This window comes from Tympanuchus pallidicinctus, unplaced genomic scaffold (assembly GCF_026119805.1).
Source record: "Tympanuchus pallidicinctus isolate F22 unplaced genomic scaffold, pur_lepc_1.0 scaffold22, whole genome shotgun sequence".
Classification (NCBI taxonomy): Eukaryota; Metazoa; Chordata; class Aves; order Galliformes; family Phasianidae; genus Tympanuchus; species Tympanuchus pallidicinctus.
In genome coordinates, this window is record NW_026294739.1 from 22,031,790 (window position 1) to 22,051,986 (window position 20,197).

General features: G+C 49.7%; 2 protein-coding genes across 2 annotated transcripts in view; one reads left to right on the top strand and one right to left on the bottom strand.

Annotated features, from left to right (window-relative positions):
• Positions 1 to 3,757: 3,757 nt before the first annotated feature.
• CCNL1 (cyclin L1) lies at positions 3,758 to 15,729 on the top strand. Its single transcript, XM_052686110.1, has 11 exons — positions 3,758 to 4,072; positions 4,177 to 4,251; positions 4,342 to 4,451; positions 10,036 to 10,156; positions 10,562 to 10,626; positions 11,957 to 12,056; positions 12,174 to 12,278; positions 12,550 to 12,691; positions 14,149 to 14,260; positions 14,381 to 14,479; positions 14,922 to 15,729. The coding sequence occupies exons 1-11, from the start codon at positions 3,773 to 3,775 to the stop codon at positions 15,268 to 15,270; spliced, it is 1,578 nt and encodes a 525-aa protein (XP_052542070.1). The 5' UTR covers positions 3,758 to 3,772; the 3' UTR covers positions 15,271 to 15,729.
• A 2,006-nt stretch (positions 15,730 to 17,735) lies between these two features.
• LEKR1 (leucine, glutamate and lysine rich 1) overlaps positions 17,736 to 20,197 on the bottom strand; it is a 62,167-nt gene continuing 59,705 nt past the window's right edge. Inside the window, exons 13-15 of the transcript XR_008207579.1 lie at positions 19,907 to 20,189; positions 18,564 to 19,825; positions 17,736 to 18,395 (exon numbers count right to left, since the gene is read on the bottom strand). The gene's annotated coding sequence lies outside the window, so the exon portion shown is untranslated. The remainder of the gene's footprint in view (positions 18,396 to 18,563; positions 19,826 to 19,906; positions 20,190 to 20,197) is intronic.

Consider the following 20,197-nt stretch of genomic DNA (forward strand, 5'->3'; position numbering starts at 1 on the left):
GCTCTTTCATACCATTGCCAACCTGGTATGTGATCCACACTGCAAGTGTTCCTGCAATCAGGTTCTATAATATAGGTTTTGTCTATAATTCTTACAGATTCTTCACTAGTTTATCGTATTCCATTTGAAGAATAGAAACAGATCTCCTAAAAATTTGATTAAAAAAAAAATCCCAAGTCTTTGAAATAAAAAATTAATTGACTGCAATGGGTAAATTAATTCAGTAACATTCCCTGTTCTCTTAAACTGATCTACTTGATACGACAGCAGAAACTTTCAGGTATCACCTAATGTCACAACATTTTACTGCTTAATAGCCTGTCACGTTGTCCTCTTATACATTGACCTCATTCTCCAAGGAAATGTTTCAGCCATCACAGAGTCTCACTTTTCTGAACAAACCCCTTCTATTCTGTGAAGGGATCTGCATGTTGAAATTTGCAGTTCTTTGCCTAAAACCTGCTCTTCTATTTCCTTTAGTGAAACATTTGCTGACAAACCTGTAAAATCCTCAGGGGATGTTTGGGATGGAGGTGGTTCACCTACCCACTAGGATGGAGGTTTCTGGATACCCTACAGCTCCTTTCCCACTGGGTTTGCTTGGAAACTGCTGTTACCTTCATTTCATCTTTGCCCATCCACTGCTTCCAGTTCACTGCTCAGCTTTGGAGTCTGCACCTGCAATCAGAAGTAGGGAAAAATGCAGCAGCATTGCAAGGTGCTGCAATGGTGTAGATACCAAAGGAATGCAGGACAGACACCGGAGATCTGGGAGCTGCCATACACTGCTGCACCATCCCAGGACTATCTGCTTTGCTCAGGTGAGCTGGGGACTCGTTCTGCCCCAAAGCCACAGCCAGCAATGGGGCTGGTGGGGACCCTGACAATGCCTCCTGGCACCCTGTGCTCAGCAATGGTGTTGCAAACACTCCATGTGATTTCAGCCCATTGCACGAATTCTTGAAACCAAAGATGGGTATTTTAGTGTTTGTTTTGATGCCAGTAGTTATGTCCACATAGTCAACTTAAAGAGCTCCCAGATATGACTCGGGGCTGAAGGGCACATTAGACTCATTAATGTGCTCACATCCACGATTCAGCCAGCAGTTATGGGCTGCCTTCATTTTCCAGCAACACGCTGGTTCCTGGCAAAAAAGCATGAACTTATTAACTGCTGTGCTGATGGGTTTAAGTTGTCTACAGTGCGTATTGGGGTATGGCTCTGGGGAGGTGACAACACAGGCTTTCCCTCCTGTGGGTGGTGGTATGAAATAAAGCGTTAGATTAAAGATTTAATTGGAAGTTAGGAAGCAATTCTTTTCTCAGAGGGCAGTGAGGCCACAGAGCAGTGGGTGCCCCATCGCTGGGGGTGCTCAGAGCCAGGCTGGATGGGGCTCTGGGCTGCCAGCCCATGGCAGGGGGATTGGAGCTAGATTATCTTGAACATATCTTCCGACCTAAGACATTCTATGATTTATTAATGTAGCTCCACTGTACCATCCTGGAGACATCAGGTACTAGCTCATCAGATGCTACAAACTTTGTTTTTTGTTGTTTTGGTCTTTTTTATATGCTATCACTAAACTTTGTGGCTCTGCTAAGACTTGTAATTGTATAACTGCAAGGGGGCAACACATTGCTCAACTTTACTGAATTGAAAAACATAAGCCTCCATGAGAACGGATACAAACCTGGGGTTTCTTTACCCAGCTCCCCTTTATTATTTCTTTAACCTGCAGTACTTTCAGTGACCTGTAAATTGCTTTTGCCACTGCAGAGATGCTTAGCACGAGCTCTGTGTGCTCACTGGCTGCGCAATGCACCCAAGAGGGCTGCTGGAGGTTTCTAAAAGAAAAGAATCTCCAGACCTCCAGGTTGGTGGCAGGCTTCTTAAATCTATGCAAAATTGTTTTGAAAATCTCAGTGACTGCACAGTATGAGGCTCAGGGAAGGAAGCTGTGAAAGGGCCAGGAAATGGGGTGGGTACAGAACCCTTCCAGCCAACCAAACCCCTGCTGAGCCACAAAGTGCAGCACCACCCAGCACTGGGGGAAAAGAGAAAAGCAATTAAATCCTTCTGAAAAGGCACTATTCCAGTGATAGTTACAGACTGGCTCTCAAACCCCAGATACAAACAGGGAAGGGAAGGCTGACAAACAAGCACTGTGAACTGTGAACTCTGAAAGCCTTGTTTGTAAAGCCTCACCCTGACCATGACACAGAGCCCAGTGCCTCACCCAGCTGCTCCACACCTCCTCGGCCGCCCTTGCTGGCAGCCAGGCCTTGTGCACCTCCAGCTCACTGCCACAGCCCTCCTGCCACAGCCTGGCAGCACTGCCCTGATCAAACTGATTGATCAGCATCTCGCATTTGTATCTCCCCACAAAGGCTCCTTACCACCCGTCTCAGCACACGGAGCAGCAAGGACTGCTGGCTCTTTGCTCAGTGAATCACAGAACGGCCGGGGTTGGAAGGGACCTCAGCGATCGTGAATCTCCAACCCCCCCACCAATGCAGGGCCACCAACCTCCACATTTCATAGCAGCCCAGGCTGCCCAGGGCCCCATCCAACCTGGCCTTGAACACCTCCAGGGATGGACGAGGCATCACAGCCTCTCTGGGCAGCTGTTCCAGCACCTCACCGCTCTCATAGTAAAGAACTAAAGGATGATGCTACAATTCAACCCTGCTGCTCGGAGCCTGGGCACGCTGTGAGCCCTCAGGTTTGCTGTTTGAATGGCAAACAGCAACTTCGCAGGGCTGGGCACGCCTGGCTGACAGGGCCGGCACACGGCACTGCTGTGGACCTGCCTTGCTGCACGAGTCCCTGCCGCTGCACGGCTTTCCGCTGCTCACCCTGTGGCGGTGGGTGAGGAGCGGGGCGGTGGCTCAGAGCCGTGACACGGGAGAGGGCTCCGGGCCCTGAGGGAACCCGACCCGAGCGGTCCCCTCGGCACGAGGTGCCGTCACTCCACGCGAAGCCCTCAGCCCCGCTTTCCGCACCGAAGCGCCGTCCCGCCGCCCTCGCAGCCCGCCGTGACCGCGGAGCCCCGCGGCGACCCGCGGGGCCACGCGAGGACGCGGCGCCCCCGCACAACATGGCGGACGGCTGACGACACCGGGCGGCGTCAATCAAGCCGAGGGAGCCAATCAGATCCCGGAGCTGCCCGCCGGGGCGGGGCTCGCCCGCCAGCCGCGGGTTGGTAGTCCCGGCCGCGTGGCGCAGCGATACGGGCGCGGTGCGGCCGTTCCGAGAAGTGATGCGAGCGGGCGGAATTTCCCCGGCGTCGCGATTGCGACAGAGCTGCGTCGTGTCCTTCCCCGGCGGGGCGGAGGGAGGGGAGCGGTCGCGGCGACTGCGGAGCTCTGCCGAGGCGGAGCGGAGGTTGTAAATAAGGCCTGGTGCCGTGCCGGTGCTCCCCGTCCGCCGGCCGTACCGAACGAGAGAAGAACGTCTGTACGAGAGCGGGCGACGACGCACGCGTCAACGTGGAGCCGCGATTTCCTCGCGTCTCGGAGCGATTCCTCCACGTCGCTCAGAATGGCTTAAAGAGGACGGGCTTTGAGCGTCCAGCGATCTGAAGCCGACGGCAGCGCAGAACGCATAGACCGCGCAGCCCGGCGCCGCCCGCCGTTCCCTCAGCCGCTCAGGGCGGGGTCGAAGCGGGCGGACTCTTTTTTCCCGCCGCGCCGCGCGGTGCCGCCGAGTGCTGCGTCACAGCGCCGGGCCGCGCCAGTCCGTGCGTGGCTGCGGAGCGGAGCGGCCGCCATCATGGCCTCCGCCGCCGCGCACCCGGCCCCCCCGCCCGCCGCCGCCCCGGCTGTCGCCGCCGCCTCCTCGTCCGCCGCCCCGCCGCCGCCGCCACCGCCCCCCGCCGCTCCGGGCATCCTGATCGGCGACCGGCTGTACTCGGAGGTGTCGCTCACCATCGACCACTCGCTCATCCCCGAGGAGCGGCTCTCGCCCACCCCTTCCATGCAGGACGGCCTGGACCTGCAGTGCGAGACCGACCTGCGCATCCTGGGCTGCGAGCTGATCCAGGCGGCCGGCATCCTGCTGCGCCTGCCGCAGGTGGGGCCGGCCGGGGGGGCGCCATTGTGGCGGGGGGCGGCGGCGCTCGCACAAAATGGCGGCGAGCGCGCGCGCTGACGGCCGCCTCCTCTCTGCCCTCACAGGTGGCGATGGCGACCGGACAGGTGCTTTTCCACCGCTTCTTCTACTCCAAGTCCTTCGTCAAGCACAGCTTCGAGGTGAGCGGGGCCGGGGGAGGCGCGGGCGGCGCTCGGCGCGCGTCGGTTCGGGGTTTCCGAAGGGTCTGACGGAGCCGGCCTTCCCCGCAGATCGTCGCCATGGCCTGCATTAACCTCGCGTCTAAAATCGAAGAGGCGCCGCGGCGGATCAGGGACGTGATCAACGTGTTCCACCACCTGAGGCAGCTCAGAGCCAAAAGGTAAGGCCGTGTGCCGCCCCCGGCTCCCTGTCACCGCATCGCCCCGGCCTGCCGGCTGGCAGCTCCCTGAAGGCAGCTTTAGGCACCGCCGGCCGACGAGCCTTCAGACCAGAGCGCCCCCCATGCCTTCCTCGTGAGTCAGTTTGCAGAGGGGGAAGGCTGAGCTCGTAGCGGTAGTGGCGTTGTACTGTAGAAACGGTGGTTTTTGGAAGGAATCTGAAGAGAGAGGCTTGGCTGACAGTGTGTACGGCTGTAATGACAGCACCTCGACAAGGAGGAAGTGCGATTGAGCCTTGGAAGATGGAGGTGTCTCAAATTGCAAAAAGTGAGGCTTCTGGTCTTCTGTGGTACTGTGTGCTTGTGTAAGTCCTTGGAGATGGAGTGTAAGCTCACCTGATCCGTGTGCAGATCTGTAGCTGTGGGCTGTTGTCAGCTGTGAGTGCCTCATTCTGCTTTTTTGTGTGGAAAGCAGTGTCTGTTTTCATGTGGAAAGCAGATCGTGTGTTGAAGAGGAAAAAGGAATGGGAAGGAGAGTTACCATTAAATTTACCAGTTTCCTTTAATATGTTGTGCAGCAGCGTTACAGACCGAGCTGGGAGACTTCAGCTTTGGTGAAGTGGCTTTAATTCTAGAATGTGATTACTTCAGATAATCCATAGCTCTAAAGGCAGGGTTTTCAGCTAGGTTTTTAAGTTCACGCTTTCGTGTATGGGTTTGTATCGCCAGGTTACGGCAGGAGTTCAAACTAAGCCTTGTGTTACCTTCTTGAAAGAGTAGAAATCTGTTAGGGAAGCCAGCTGTTCCTTGGGACACTTATCCCGGTTGTGGTTCTGCTGTGGCACCTAAAACATCTGCCTTCTGCTCGTGTCTTTGGAGTTAGCTTCAGATAAAAGAACGACTCAGTGTTAAAGTTCACATGGAACTTAGTTTTGTTGTGGGTTTTTTTTTTCCATTTCCATCTTGTTGTCCCTGATGGCCCAGAGAGAGTTTTGTGAAGTTACACAGAACGTGGATTCTGTGGTGGTTTCTTTTATGACGAGGAGATCTGGCTGTTGGGTTATTGGAATCACTTCATCAGCTTCTAATGTTTTGGCCTTGGTCTGGATGTGGAAGCCTTGTATGCAGTGCTCTTTTTTTTTGCTTTTCTTTTTTTTGTAAGGAGAACACAAATAAGTAGTTTCTGTGCTATATGCAGGATCAGAAGCTGAGCTTAACCTGCGAACTTAAGACTTTCCAGCTAGCCTGTTCCAAATCAGAATGTCACTTACAGATGTTACGTAGTGACTTAAATGCATCGTGACAAGAAGTCATGCACTTCTGCCCTGTTATTATCTGGAAAAATGGGTATTGTTGGTCTGAGATTCTGAGTGAATCTACATGAAATCAATCTTAAAATGCTGAAGTCTGACATTCAGGCTTGTTTTTTTTTAAACAGGATGTAAACGTTTTTCTGTACTTTTTACAAGATGACATGTACATGATCTGTACACGTTATTAACTTCAACTCTTTTTTCCCTTGCAACCGACTATACAGCGACCAGCTACATTTACCAAAGCCTGGGTGATGTGGAGTGGTTCATAAAGATGAAGCTGTCGTCATGGCAACAGTGAGTGAAGTATCGAAAATCCCCAAGGAGAAGCCAGTGCTCTGAGAATAGGTCACTGGAATCGGGGGACTAACAGGTTGGCCGATGGTGAACCATTTGGAAGAACTCCTGTATCTTGTTATAAGCTTTTTTCTTTGCTGTCCAGGTTTTTAGAATACTAGCTTAATCTTCTTTTATCTGAAGCTAACACTTAGGCTGTAGCTAGTTTCTCACACCCGACCCAGAACTGAGATGAATGGTTAGGCTGCTTACTTTCTTTCTGCCTGTAGTTTAGTTTTTCCATTAACCGAAGCTCTTAACCCACGTGACATTTGAGTAGACTTGCTTTCTTAAACAGTTTGGGGTTCTTTGGTCCACTTTGTGGGTCTGTGTAAGTGCAGTTTGAGTTTGTAGTAAAACACGCCTTCATCACAAGGATGCAGAAGTCTTTAAATTTGTAAAGCTCTTCACATAAACGATTTGTAAGCAGTCCTTATGTGTTTGTTTGCAGAAGTGAGAATATAGCAATTGGGATTTCCTTTTGTAAGTCATGTAGTCAACTGAGTTACTGCTAGGTGGTATTTCTAATGCTGGGAAATAAGAAAGAGCTTTAAAAGAAGTGTTTTGGACAAGCACCTTAGCTTTTGAATCTCTCACAAGCATATGTCATGTAGTATTGCATGTGAAATGTTTGTGTGCATGAAGAAAAGTCGTATTATGAAAAATACTGCTTTTGAAAAAACATGTGCTGAAATATCTCTGTTCTCAGTCAAGTATAACTCGTGTTTAATGTGCAGAATGTAGTTTGAAGTTGATTTTACTTCTCTTAAATGTGCCTGAATGCTGCAGGTCTTTATGAGGCTTCAACCGAATGCGACTGCTGTCATTTGTAACCTCACAAGTGCTGCTCTGAGATGCTTGTTGGCTGTTCTCACTTCTGTTGCAGCAGTCCCACAGTCCCACACCTGTGCTCAGGTGGCCTGCATTAATTCACCGGTGTTCTTAACTGCTCTGTGAACCCGCAGTGCTTGCATTTACGATGCTGGGGACAAATGTAGAACTCTCTTTCTTTTGGAATTAGCTACCATAAGAGAGGTGTGCTCTTTGAAATGAGATGCTGATGCCACGCTGCACTGATCAGAAGTACGTGTTGCATTTTAAACAAAAGCACACGCAGGGTGCTTCTCCTCCAGCTTACCACGTGTTCCAGAGGTATCAAACGTTCGTACTGCATCTCGTGAAGCTGTAACTATGTCAAACAAACCCATCCTGTTTGCCAGAGGGATTTCAAAAAGGCATGTTTAATTTATTCTGTTACGGGCATGATGGAGTGTGCATATCTCCAGAGACTCCAATCCAGATTGTGTTTTGTGGCTGTTGGACTGATTCACCAAAATGGGCACTGTATGCTGCTCTTAAGTAAGAAGTCTTGCCTGGAGTGCTACTTTGCTTTGTAACAACAGATTGGAAGTAGGAAATTGTAATACTGCTTTGCTGTGTGGGGTTTGAAGCTTAGTTTTCTATAGAAGCTTTTAAATTATTTCCCTGACTTGTTACATGGTCCCAAAACTGATTACTTCCCAGTTCTGAGAAGCAAGGGCAGCAGATGCAGCATCCAGTTCCTCTCCTTGCCTTTCAGTGGGAATGCTAACAGTTTCACACAGGGAGATCTCTGAAGGCCACAGCTCCTAAGTAACAACATCCCCACACTGCAGAGCTGCTGGCAAAAGTGCTAAGCTGAGAAATCTGACAGTGGGGAACTTTGCTGCTGCCTGCAATGAGATGCAGTGCAGCCGTATGCAGACTTCTGGTTTTGGAGAAGTAGATGAAAGGCTGTTTGCTCCATCTGGACGTACCGTCCGCATAAACTGATGCTTTCGTGCCTTCCTGAGGCCTGTAGATCTCTGGAACTTGTCTCACAGGTGACAGAGCAGGTAACTGGGGGCACACAGTAAGGCACACTGCTGCTATGCAGTAAGGCTAAGCTTTCCATCACTCAGCCGTCAAACACAAAGTGTTTGCAGCGATCTGCACTGCAGAATGCCAGTGAAACTTGACATGCAGTGTGGCTGGCAGCCTTTTCTCTTGCACCATTAGCTCACTGCTTTTGTTTTCCTGACTTAGAAATGGCTTTTACAAAGAGCAGACCCAAATGGGAGGAAGTGATCCCACTGCAGGATGTGAAATGACCCTGTGTAGCCGTACGTCCTCCTTTTTGAGCTCTGAGACAGTAAATCAGAGCTGCTCAAGCCGTTTCCTCTAGACTTGGCTCCCCTGAAGCATTCTGCTAATGAACCTGAACTCGTTCCTGCTCTCAGTGATACCGTCCAGATAAAATTGCATCAAGTAATGCTGTTATAAAACTCACCAATTGGAAGTGAATTGGCTTCAGCTGATTGAACCTGTAGTTGGTTTTTCCAAGCAGTCCTCCCGCTCCAAAGCATTACTTCAGACTGCCCCTGCAGTGCTTGCTGCTGATACCCTAACTTCTCTATGGAACTGGTCACCTTAAACTTCAAGTCCTCCTTCTCCAGTTTCTTTGTGAAAAATGACATACTGACTGAGTTCCATGTGAAGTATCTGTAATCACAAACCTCGGGGACTCTGAGAGTTGATGAGAGAGGTGCCATTGCATGGCATGGAGAATGCTGACAGCAGCAGTACTGCTCCTGCTTGAGCTGCAGAGCCTTCCTGGCGTCGCAGAGCTGCTGGGAGCCATTCCTGGGCCCCTTGAGGGCTGGGGAGCTCATGCTTCAGGTGCATGGAGACACAGCACAGTGTTTTCATTGTTGAGGCGCATGGCTGCTTGTATTCCTTGACACAAGCTCCCAGTCATCCTTCCAGGTGGCTGCAGGAATCTTAAAGCCAGCTTTGCTGCAGCTGGGGAGCTTACTGGTTACTGTCGTAATTCAGTTGAGCCTTCCTTTCTGGGCTGGGAACTGAGGAGGCTTGGGGTGTTGTTTCCACTCTGATAGGGGAAGAAGCAGCGTGAGCAATTTGTGGAACTCTCACTGACTCAGGAAAAACAAGTCAGTAGCGAAATACGAAATCTTTTGAATCTACTTTGCATTACTGTTTTCTATTCAGGGTAAAATAATTGTGCCATTAGTACTGGGGTGAACTGGAGTTGTGGGTTAAACAGCTGTGGTTGACTGGAGTGTAAGTAGTTGCTGCACTACTCTTCTGCACTGGAAGGCATTGGGATGTGTCAGGCACCTTGCAAAAGGGAAAGGATCTTTGGGGCCAGTGTGGGGAGTGATGACAGATGGAGCCCAAGCACAGACAAAGGGAAGAGCACAGCTGGGGCACGATGCTCGTGCGTGACATGGCAGGTTAGTTCAGCTGAAAAGTAAAACACCAGAAAGCTTTGAAGAGTTCAGGTTTTGGATTTGGAAGGAATGGGGATTTGGATTGATAGCACCAGACTTTGGAATTTTGCCTTGCCAAATGGGTGACCGCTCTGCAGGTACTGATGGATGGCTGCAGTGCATGGAGCCACAGAGTTTCAAAGTTTAAATGCTTTGCTGTGTTAGACCTGTACATCACAGGAGGGCTGTCTTTCTGTCAGTATTGGAATAGTTTTGTCTTCTGGTGCACAGGAAACTGCAATTTGCAAAGCACGAGCTTGCTACATTAACATCAGTAAAACCCTTCTGAAAGCTGTTGTAACAATTGTGCTCCTCCTCCATTGTGAAGTACAGAGGTTCTCTGAGGTCTTTGCTGTAAAGCTGACTCCATTCCAGTAGCCAGGGCAGCGTGGTTTGCGTACACAGCAGGGAAGGATTTTTGTCTCTTGGCCATCTAATCCATAGGCAGTCAAACGCAGGAACTAAACTAGTTGATCTAAACTTGGACAGCACAAGATTAATGCTTAAACTTGCTTGCAGGAGTTGAAAACCGTTTTCTGTTGCCATTAGTTGGTTGGAAGGGAAAACAGAGTTGCTGCTATTTTTTTGGATATGCAAAACAGTTTTGATTTTATTTCTTGCAAACTATAGGACTCCAAGCCCCCTGATACTTGATCAGAACTACATAAACACCAAAAATCAAGTAATCAAAGCAGAAAGAAGGGTACTGAAGGAGTTGGGATTTTGTGTTCATGTCAAGCATCCACACAAGGTGAGTTACCAGTGATAATGTAACTTGTAAAGAGTGTCCTACCCTGAAGGTGTCACCGTGGGCTGTGGGACAGCAGGCGCAGATGTGAAAACGATCAGACTTCATCTGCTGGTTCCTCTGCTGTTGTCAGCAGTGCTTTTGCACAAGTGCTTTGCAGATAGCCGTGCTGAGCTGTGGTAGCAGTGAGCTCCCTGGGACTTTACAGGTGGTTGCTTTTGAAAATCACGGCCTGGGGGCAGAGTGGTGTCTGGATGTGGCTACTGGTGTGTGGGCTTAGAGCACGTAGCCAGGAGAGGAAGAGACCCCAGTGTTTTGCAATGCTGTTTGGCTGTAGGCAGTTGTTTCTTTACTGTTGCTTTATATGTTAAAACTGAGTCTCTTTTTTTTCTCTTTCCTTCCCCTCAGATCATTGTGATGTATTTACAAGTCTTAGAGTGTGAACGTAATCAAACCCTGGTACAGACAGCCTGGTAAGTGATTTTCTGTTCTCTTCCTAGCCAGGAAAATAGTAGCAGAAATAATAAGCCTGATGATCCATATGCAAAGCAATGAGATGTAAGTCATTACATAATTATTTACTTTCAAAACATTATAGTGCTTGTTTCTGCTTACTATTTTCATGGCTTGATTCCACTCTGTAATGGAGAACTCAATTTAACTTTGTTCTTTTTTCTACTCTTTAATTAAAGGGTAGTCCCTGATGGTAAGTCATAGAGCTCTGCCCTCGCACCTCAGCCCATGACCTGGGGATGGCCTGTTTGGCTGCCCTTCTCTCCAGCCAACCCAGTGCAAGCTCTCATCCGAGATTCACTGAAGTGGTCCATATCCATCGGGCAACATCTTCTAGTTCTGTCTGGGTGTCAAAAGGATTTGTATATTTGCTTTGAGAAGTACCTGTTAAAAATGTTTCTAAATGTATTTGTTGCCTAGCTACTGTATACTGCAGTTTATTTAGAGGGCCCATGGACACATTGGGGAGATCTGCCAACGTGAATTAGTTGGTTTTGCACTTGGCTAGACTCGAGGGTTGGTTTTTTGTTTTCCATACTAAAGTAGTGCATGAAGCATGTTCACTCATGTCTGTTCTGTACAGTCAATACTTGCTGACTGCTGTTCGTTTCTCTCCCGTAGCTCAGAAACTTTAAAAATCATGGAGATCTCTGCTGTTAAACTCTTGGCATGTGTTGCTTGGCAGTGCCACCATGCTGGAAGAGAAGTAGCCTAGTGAAGCAGGAGATCTGGTGCTAACTTGCTGACTTGTAGCTCTTTTTTAACACGGAGGTTTTAAACACAGCGAGCAAATCGGAGGCTTCTCCCTTGGGATGAAGTTGGTGTTAATCAGAGCACACATAAGGTCTAAATGCAATGTTCTGTGAACTTTATAGGTTGCATCTAGCCTCTGGAAAATGGTAGGTTAAAAACATGCTGTATTTTTATGCTTGCATTTGAGTCTTGAGCAGATTGATTTTTGAAATACGAGAACGTTGGTGTTTAAAGCAAACAGCTGCAGGGATGAGAAGCACTTGCTGGTTTGCTGCTCAGTGGACACTTCACGGTGCAACGTAACTTAGACAGAAGCTGTTACGTGGTGTTACTTGCATTGGCTTTTCAAAGCAATGGGAATGGTGCAGACTTCTTTAACAGAAGTAAGAACTGTAAACATCAAATGCAGTAACTAAAGAAACCAAATGATTTAATATAATAACAGGAAAAAATAATAAAGTCAATTGAGTCTCCAGTATTGTTGTGCTCTAAAGATGCAAACCTGAGATCCAACCTTGCCTGAATTCTGTCTTTTAGGAATTACATGAATGACAGCCTGCGAACAAACGTGTTTGTTCGCTTTCAGCCAGAGACTATAGCATGTGCTTGCATTTATCTTGCTGCTAGAGCTCTGCAGGTGAGTGCTGTTCTGCCTTTCTGCAGACTTCAGTTGCTAGAAGTTCAGTTTCAGGAGGCGGTGGCGGTGCGTGCAGTTGATCCCTGCTCTCAATGCAGCTTTGTTCCTTCCTTGCAGATCCCGCTGCCCACCCGCCCGCACTGGTTCTTGCTCTTCGGCACCACGGAAGAGGAGATCCAGGAGATTTGCCTCACAACTCTGAAGCTCTACACCAGAAAGAAGGTACCTCCGTGCTGTGTCTGTGTTCTGGGCAGCGCCTGCTGTCTCAGAGCTGGCTGGGGGCGCTGGGTGCATCTCTGTGTGGACGCAGTTGTGCAGCTGTGAGGGCTCTGCTGTGTGGCAGCTGCTGCCCAGGGAGGGGTGAGATCAGATGGCAGAAGCTCAGAAATGAGTTGCCTTGCTGGGCAGGTGATTGTGAGAGCTGTGTTGGGAGAAACGGGATGGAAACACAGGTGGCTGAAGTTTAACTTTGTGCCTCTTGTTACTTGAATAGCCCAATTACGAGCTGCTGGATAAAGAAGTGGAAAAAAGGAAAATGGCACTACAGGAAGCTAAACTGAAGGCAAAAGGCTTAAATCCGGATGGAACTCCAGCACTTTCGACACTGGGTGGCTTTTCTCCTGCATCCAAACCATGTAAGCTGGTTTTCTTGTACAGGAACTTGCGTGATACTACCTGAGACTATGTGAGGATTTTAAAACTGTACTGTTGTATTTGTTTTAAATGTAAGTTTGCTTGTTGAGCTGTAGGACAACATGGACTCTCTTAGAGAGCGAAGAAGCGAGAGACATTTTTCCAGTTACCAATAAGTGAAATAGCAAATTAGGGGGGAAGTAGAGCTGCTTTGCTCTCCTTATCTTCTGTACTCCCACAGGAGGGACAGGGGCATACTAATGTGGTGTTCCCTTCAGATTATTGAAAGTGTCCACACCAGGTATGCTGTACGTTACTGTGTTACAAAGAGCTGGGGATGTGATGTGTTGCAGGGCCCCAATAGGCTCAGGGCTCCTTTTGTAGCAGGTGTTTCTGCAAGCTGCTTTTCTGAAGTACTTTTGAGGCAGGCTATGGTCAGGAAGCAGAAGGGGAAGTGACAGCAATGGTGCTGTTGTGTCACAGTAAAACCCTGTAGTGCATATCTTCAATCAGGCAATGGAAAAAGCTGTCTGAACTCAGAACAGTTTTGTTTGCTCCATCTTACCTCTTGATGGCCCTCTTTCCACAGGTATTCATCAGGAGCTTAAGAGTTGCTTTGTAACCGTCATTTCTCTTGAAAACTGAACATCACTGAGTTAGCAAGGGCACGTTTCTCACTAAAAAACAAAAGGGCTTCCCTGTATTTGGGAAGTTGGAATTTGGCTTAGAAGAACTTGAGTGAAGGCAGGGCCTGCGGTGGGCGTTCAGCATCCTGCTGACTGGCAGCTCGGGGGCGGCTGCTGGCAAAGCTTTGCTTCCTGTGCTTTGTCAGTAAACCCGTGAGCCCCCTGTCCGTAGGGCAGCTGGCAGTGTGTGGCCCTCAGTGGCAGTGTTTTGCCTGGCATTTATCAGTTCCTCATCCACAGGGCTGGATGGGTTTGTAGCACACTTAGCCAAGCCAGTGGCAATGTTTCCAATGGGAGGAGCCTGCGGTCTTTGGCAGGGGATCTCAGTGTGGATTTTGAACTGAAGTTCTGTTCTTCTATTTGTTAGACTTGTACTAAGCACCTAAAAATGAAATCTGTCACTTTGCTGAGCAGTCTTGTTTCTGTTAGCTGCCATCATAGCAATTGAACGTGCGTGTCTCTGTCTGCCTGTGGGCATCTCCATCACTGTGCTGTTCTCAGGGGGAGAAGGAAATAGAATTGTACAGTCATAATGGTTGGAAAAGATCTCTAAGATCTAACAGTCCGACCATCCACCTCCCACCAGCATAACCCTCTAAGTCCCATCCCTCACTACCACATCTGCCTTTAAACTCCACCAGGGATGACAAATAGCAGCTCTTGAGTTCCTGTTTGCCCTTTCTACAAGCAGCAGGGATGGTATATACAAAAAAGTACAGTGTGCTTATGGCGAATTCCAGGTAAAACATCTAATCTCGAATTTAAATCTGCAGCTTCTCCAAGAGAAGTGAAAACTGAAGAGAAGAGTCCGGTACCTTTGAACACCAAAACCATTAAAAAAGAGCCAGAAGAAAGGCAGCAAGCTTCCAAGAGCCCTTACAATGGGTAGGTGGAAAAACTGTTCCAGGAGACTTTGCTCTCTTCGACTGAATTACTTCTGAGTTGATCAATGAAAGTGATGAACACCTCAGAAGGATAACCCTGTTTCTTTCTTCCCTGTTCCAGCATGAGGAAAGAAAGCAAGAGAAGTAGGAGCAGCAGAAGTGCCAGTCGGTCCAGGTCCAGGACAAAGTCCCGCTCTCGCTCTCATACTCCCAGGCGGCAGTAAGTGGTGCTTTCTGTTTGGGGGCTGGGGGCTGGGGCTGCTTGCTGTACTGTGCCTGCTCTTCTTTTGTCATTGTTCCCTGTGTTTTGTGGGATCAGAGGCAGTGTAGGCTGATGGCAGATCTGATGGCATGATCTGCTTTTAGACTTCATGCTGATATTTGGGGTGGAAACAGCGAACTTAAATGCCAATAAAGTGTTCCCCAGGTGTTGCTGATTTGGTTACTGCCTTTGTCCCTTCAACCTGATGTTGAGAGTTTGTGACAAGGTAGAATTGCAAAATAGATTCTGTCCCATTATGGTGTTCTGAGGACGCCACTCGCCCATCAGTTAGCCCCTCTGCACAGGGATTTCTCCCAGTAAGCTGGAAGCTTCTGAACAGGAAAATAAGCTTTTGTGTGTGTGTGAATGACACGTTTTAACCTTGTGCCGCTTCTGAAAGCTACAATAACAGGCGCAGTCTGTCTGGCACGTACAGCTCGAGGTCGAGAAGCAGGTCCCGCAGCCACAGCGGCAGCCCTCGCAGGCACCACAACCACGGCTCTCCGCACCTGAAGGCCAAGCACGGCAGGGAGGAGCTGAAGAGCGCAAACAGACACGGCCACAAAAGGAAAAAGTCTCGCTCGCGGTCGCAGAGCAAATCCAGGGATCATTCTGATGCTGCCAAGAAACACAGGCACGAGAGGGGGCACCACAGAGACAGGCGGGAGAGATCCCGCTCCTTCGAGAGGTCCCACAAAGGGAAACATCACAGCAGCAGCCGGTCGGGGCACAGCAGGCACAGGCGCTGAGCACTGAGCCGGGCTGGGTTCCGGCGGAGCCTGTACATAAAACACAGCATGGACTCGGGGGAGAGCAAGGGAATCGATGAGCATTTGATTAATTTAAACCCAGTATCTGATTTTTCTAAAACAAGTAGAGCGTTTTTCTTTTGGGAAAGAAACTGTTACCAACTTTTGCACATAATACCTTAGCAGTATCAGACGGATGGAGAACAGCGATCAGGTTGAACTGTATGTAGTAGAGTTGTGTATTGTTTATTGATATGAGAACTGGAGAATGGATTTCTGTACAAAAGCGAAATGTACCTTATTTTTATACAAGTCAATTGCAGACACTTATATTTAAGTATAGTTATTTGTTTAAACGATGGTGGATACTTTCTTACACTGGTTTTAGTCTGCATGTGTTAAAAGATTTTTACAAGAAATAAAATCTAAGGCTTTTTCTACTGCCTATTGGATGTCAAATAGTGAAGCTAAAAGGATTTTCTTTAATGTGGTGCTTTGAAGGTTGGATGGGAATGGGATGCTGGGCATTTGGGCATGTTTCTGCTGTGGTCAAAGGGCTGGGAGTAGCATAAAGGGAACCCTGGAACGCTTCAGAAGTTTGTGGGCTGCTTAGCGGGGTCATAAGGAGGACGGACAGCAGTTGGAGCACAGGAGCACGGTGTAAGTGTGCAAAGCTCAGGGACAGAGCAGCGGGTGGGAGCAGGCAGAAAGGCTGAGAGGGAAAGGGGCTGCATTTCACAGAATGTTGAGTGCCAGCATCCTGCCCCGCTGGGCCGTGTTCTGTACCTCCCTCAGCTGCTGCAGCCAGGAGCTCGACTTGCTGTCTGCTGCTCCTGCTTCCTCTGCGTGGTGGAGCTGGAAGAACAAAGCAGGGCAAGAGGCTCTTTAGGGTTTTCTTCCCTGTTTTCAGTACTGGTGGCCGGTGGTTGCAGGGAAGGGAGGAGCTGTGTATGTTCAGAAGGATCAGAGTTAAAATGCTTATAAACAGCTGCAGCAAAGGTGCCAGAAGTGCCCGTAGATTTGTGACTTTCTCCCTCTCCCTGCATCCCATCTTTGTGGACACAAAGAACTGCATGTGCTGCAATGCTGCTCCCAGTTGAAGGTCTGCAGTGTGTTTCACGTGGCTGCAGTGTGCAGGTGGACGAAGCCTGAGGCCATGTGAGCTGACAGAGCACCTGGGTGCTTCCAGGAGCAGGTCATGGTATGGCCAGGAATTCTGCAGAGCTCAGAAGAGACGAGGGGGAAGGTGACTGAGCAAAGGCTGCTTTGGAGCTGCTGTTCCTGCAGCAGGATGGCAGGCAGCTGCCTGCACCCCAGCTGCATCTACCTGCTAGAAATTCAGAAAGCGATGAAATCTTTGTTCCAACTTTGGAAAGATAAACGCATTCCTTATTTCTTGGTTACCCCTTTAAAACACACGTATATGTATTTGCAGTAACTTTCTGAAAGCAGCAGTGTTATGTTACTATGGCAATGAAGGTAACTTTTCCATAGATACGAGTATGGAGCCCTGGGCAGCCATAACAGCCTGGCTTCCAGGCAGCACAGTTAGCTCAGGCTCCCCTGGGTGTCAGAAGTTTGTGTCCTGTGGTGAAACTTTAAGGAAGAATCAGCCTCTGTGTTGGTGTTTGTGTGTAAGCACTGATTGCCCTTCTGTGCTCCCAGAGCCCTCGCTCCAGAGCTGAAGAGCAGGAGTTGTCTTCTGTGTAAAGCTGGAACATCTGGTGATGGGGAACATCTGGGCACCATCTGCTGCAGATTGCTTACACTGTGAGCTCGCAGGCAGCGAGCAGGGGTTCAGTGCTTGTCTCTTCTTTCCTGGGGAAAAAAGATGTGTTCAGTCAGCTTTACTGATGGCAGCCTTAACCAAGTAATGACTGCCAAAAATGGACCCTAAAATAAATGGTTTTGGTTAATGAAACAAAAGGAGATGATCTGTCTCAAAGCACTACTAAACGAGGGTCAGCATCGTGCAGTGGCATCACCACTGAGGGAGTGAGCAAAGTCTGAGCCCTGGGTCCACTGCACTAACAAATCAATGCATGGTAAAGTCACAGCCTTGTTTACGGGCGGCCCTGCCTTATTTTTTTACCACTAGACGTCATTAGGTGGTACTGAAGTCCAAATCACAAAAGCCAAAGGTTGGAGGACACTGTTACATGCACTCTTACATCTCCCTCCTGCTTTTAGGGCCTGCTCACAGCACGTGGCTGTACAGCATCAGCAGGAGTTCAGGGAGCGGAGCCTCTGCTCCCAGTCAACAGCAGCCTCTGTCCCTCTTCTGCAATTGCTGTGTGCCCCGTGCTCTGCAGCGCCCTATGGAACACACAGGTCTAAAGGTTCAGCCCCAGAGTGGAAATGCTTTCATGGTTTAAAAAAAAACAACAAGAACAAAACACCTACCATACTCTGCAACACTCCACTGCAAGAGTAGTTCCCCTCTTCCCCAGCCCCAGCTTGACTCACCATGCTTTCTCTTGCCAGGATGGATGAGAGCAGGACCCACTTGGGCTCAGTGCTGCAGCATCCAGCTGAAGCACAACAAAAGGCATTGCTGTCCTCCCTCTGCCTCCTTGGTACTTGCAGCAATTGCAGCCCCCGGTGCAGTGGCTGCAGTCAGGAAGGTTGCTCGGTTGGCTCTTTGCTGAGCAGATGGACGGCAGCAGCCCCGCGTTTGCTTTGTGCTGGGCAGCAGATGGCAGCCAGAGGGAGCAGGAAGGCACACGGTGCTGTGCTTCTGGCAAGAAATTGTTCCAACAGCAAAGTGCTGCAAGAGCATAAAGCTGTGCAATCAGAGGCTGCAATTCAGCGCAAGAGGAGACCAGGCAAAGGCTGCGGCCCAACAGATGGAGGTGCTGGGATGGGGCCGGCAGGGAGGAGCTCACGCACAGGGAAACAGCTGCCAGCATCGCAGGCTGAGCACAGGGTGCTGCCTTGAGGGCCTCTCCTTGGGAAATGCAGAGTGCTTCTGTGCAGCTGCTGCTGTGAGGGCACTGTGAGTGCAGGGAGGTGCACTGCCCTGCCTCTAACTTGCTTTCCCTCAGGAAGTTCCCACGGGGTCATGCTGCACTCCCAGCCCGTGCCCATGGCTCGCATTATCACTGCGGGGCTCCGGTGGCTGCACCCTGCTGAGGAAAAAACACTTCTGTGAAGGAAGCAGCTTCCCCTTCCCAGCTCCTGCCCGGCTGTGAACCAGCAGGGTCTTTGGAAAGCGGTAACATTAAAAAAAGCTGTTGTGAGAAAAAAAAAATCTTTATATTCCAATGGTAAGAAAAAAATTCCCAAAAACGTACCATTTTTGTCCCAAAAAACAAAACTCCTTGTTAAGGCTGAGCTGCTCACAGGGCCATCAGCTGCTCTGCTGCCATTCTGGGTTTTATTCTGTAGGTGGAAGTGTTGCAAAGCAGACGTGAGCAGCCTGTGCATGCATACACTCATGCAGCACTCCGTGCATGCAGGGCGCTGCCACAAGGCACAGTGCTGCCCAACCTGAGGCTGCTCTGAGCAGCAGGCAGTAGCTGGGGGTCACTTTAAGCCCCACAGGATCAGATGCTGCCCCGGGGTTGCAGAAGCAGCCTGGGGCTGCTCCAAGCTCTCAGCTGCCCCTTCTAGCACGTGGCTCCTGCATGCTGGAAAGGCTGCCACTTCCCAAGGGGAATGGCACCTCGTGCTTCCACCTGAGTTCGAGGAGGGCATAGGGCACAGCTCCATAGCCAAAAACAGCTTCGGGTAGGCAGGGTGGGGAGAATGATTTAAAGAAGGACTGCTGGTCAAAACATCAGTTCCAAGCCCAGGCAGGTCATGCTGCTGCATCCAGAGAGTGCAACAGCCTGCGTGCCACTGCATCCCTCCCAGCCCCTGCCAGACCCAAACCAGCTCTCCATTCTATTTCCAGTTTCCATCTGTGGTGAGTTTATAACTGAACTGGACACTCGGGGGTTATAGCACAGTAGTTTGCCATCAAGGAAACCGCAAGCAAGAAAGATGTTATCTCTACCATATGGTTCTTATTTGAGGAGATCTGTCAGGTTACATGAGCTGACACAACACAGCTTGGGGCTGGGTGTTGCTTTACGCTCACATGGGCTCCCAACACGGCAGAGCCCTGAACACAGCCCAGATCACAGCCCAGCACAGCAGTGCTGGCAATGGAGCACCCATCCTGCATGAGGGGCTTCAGAGCAGGTCCCAGCTGTGCCCCACAGCCAGCAGTGGCTCTATTTCTAAAACCTCACCCAGGTAAGGTACCAGGGAAGGCAGATGAAGGGGGACGCCAACAGCAAATCCAAATAGAGCACCCAAATCCAGGTGTGTGACCTTTTCTCCCTCCTTCAATGGCAAAACCCAGCAGTAGGACACAAGCGAGATCTCTCCAGGAGGCAGAGCTCAGCTTGGATCCCCACCACAGTAACCAGGCTGAAAAGAGGATGGAGTAAAGCAGCATGAGTGGGGCCAGGGCTGCTTTTAGTGACACGCACGTGGTGTGACAACATGAAACAGCAGCAGCTGCTAGTGTGATGGAGCAAGGGAAGGGTTGCAAGTAATTCCACAGCACCTAAACAGAAGCAAAGATAAAGGGTGAGAAAGCATCTCACTGTTAGCACCAGGACCATGGTCCCCCAGGACAGCTGCATACCTGCTAGGTGTGCTGTGTGTGCCAACAGAATCCTCAGGGCCATCCCCTGGTACAGTGGTGCTTCCTTCCACGAGGAGCACGGCAGGAGTGGAATATCCTCACCCTCTTTAATTTCTGTGGGCTCTTCAGATGCAACTTTTGCTTCTTTCGCTTTATAGCACAGGAATTACAAAGCCCAGCCATCCCTGTGTTGCTTTAGCATATGAATTACAGTCCCCTCTGAGCTCCAGCAGCTGCCTCAGTAACCCTGCGAGGAGGTGCTGCTGCTATTTTTAGCAGGAATCTACAAAA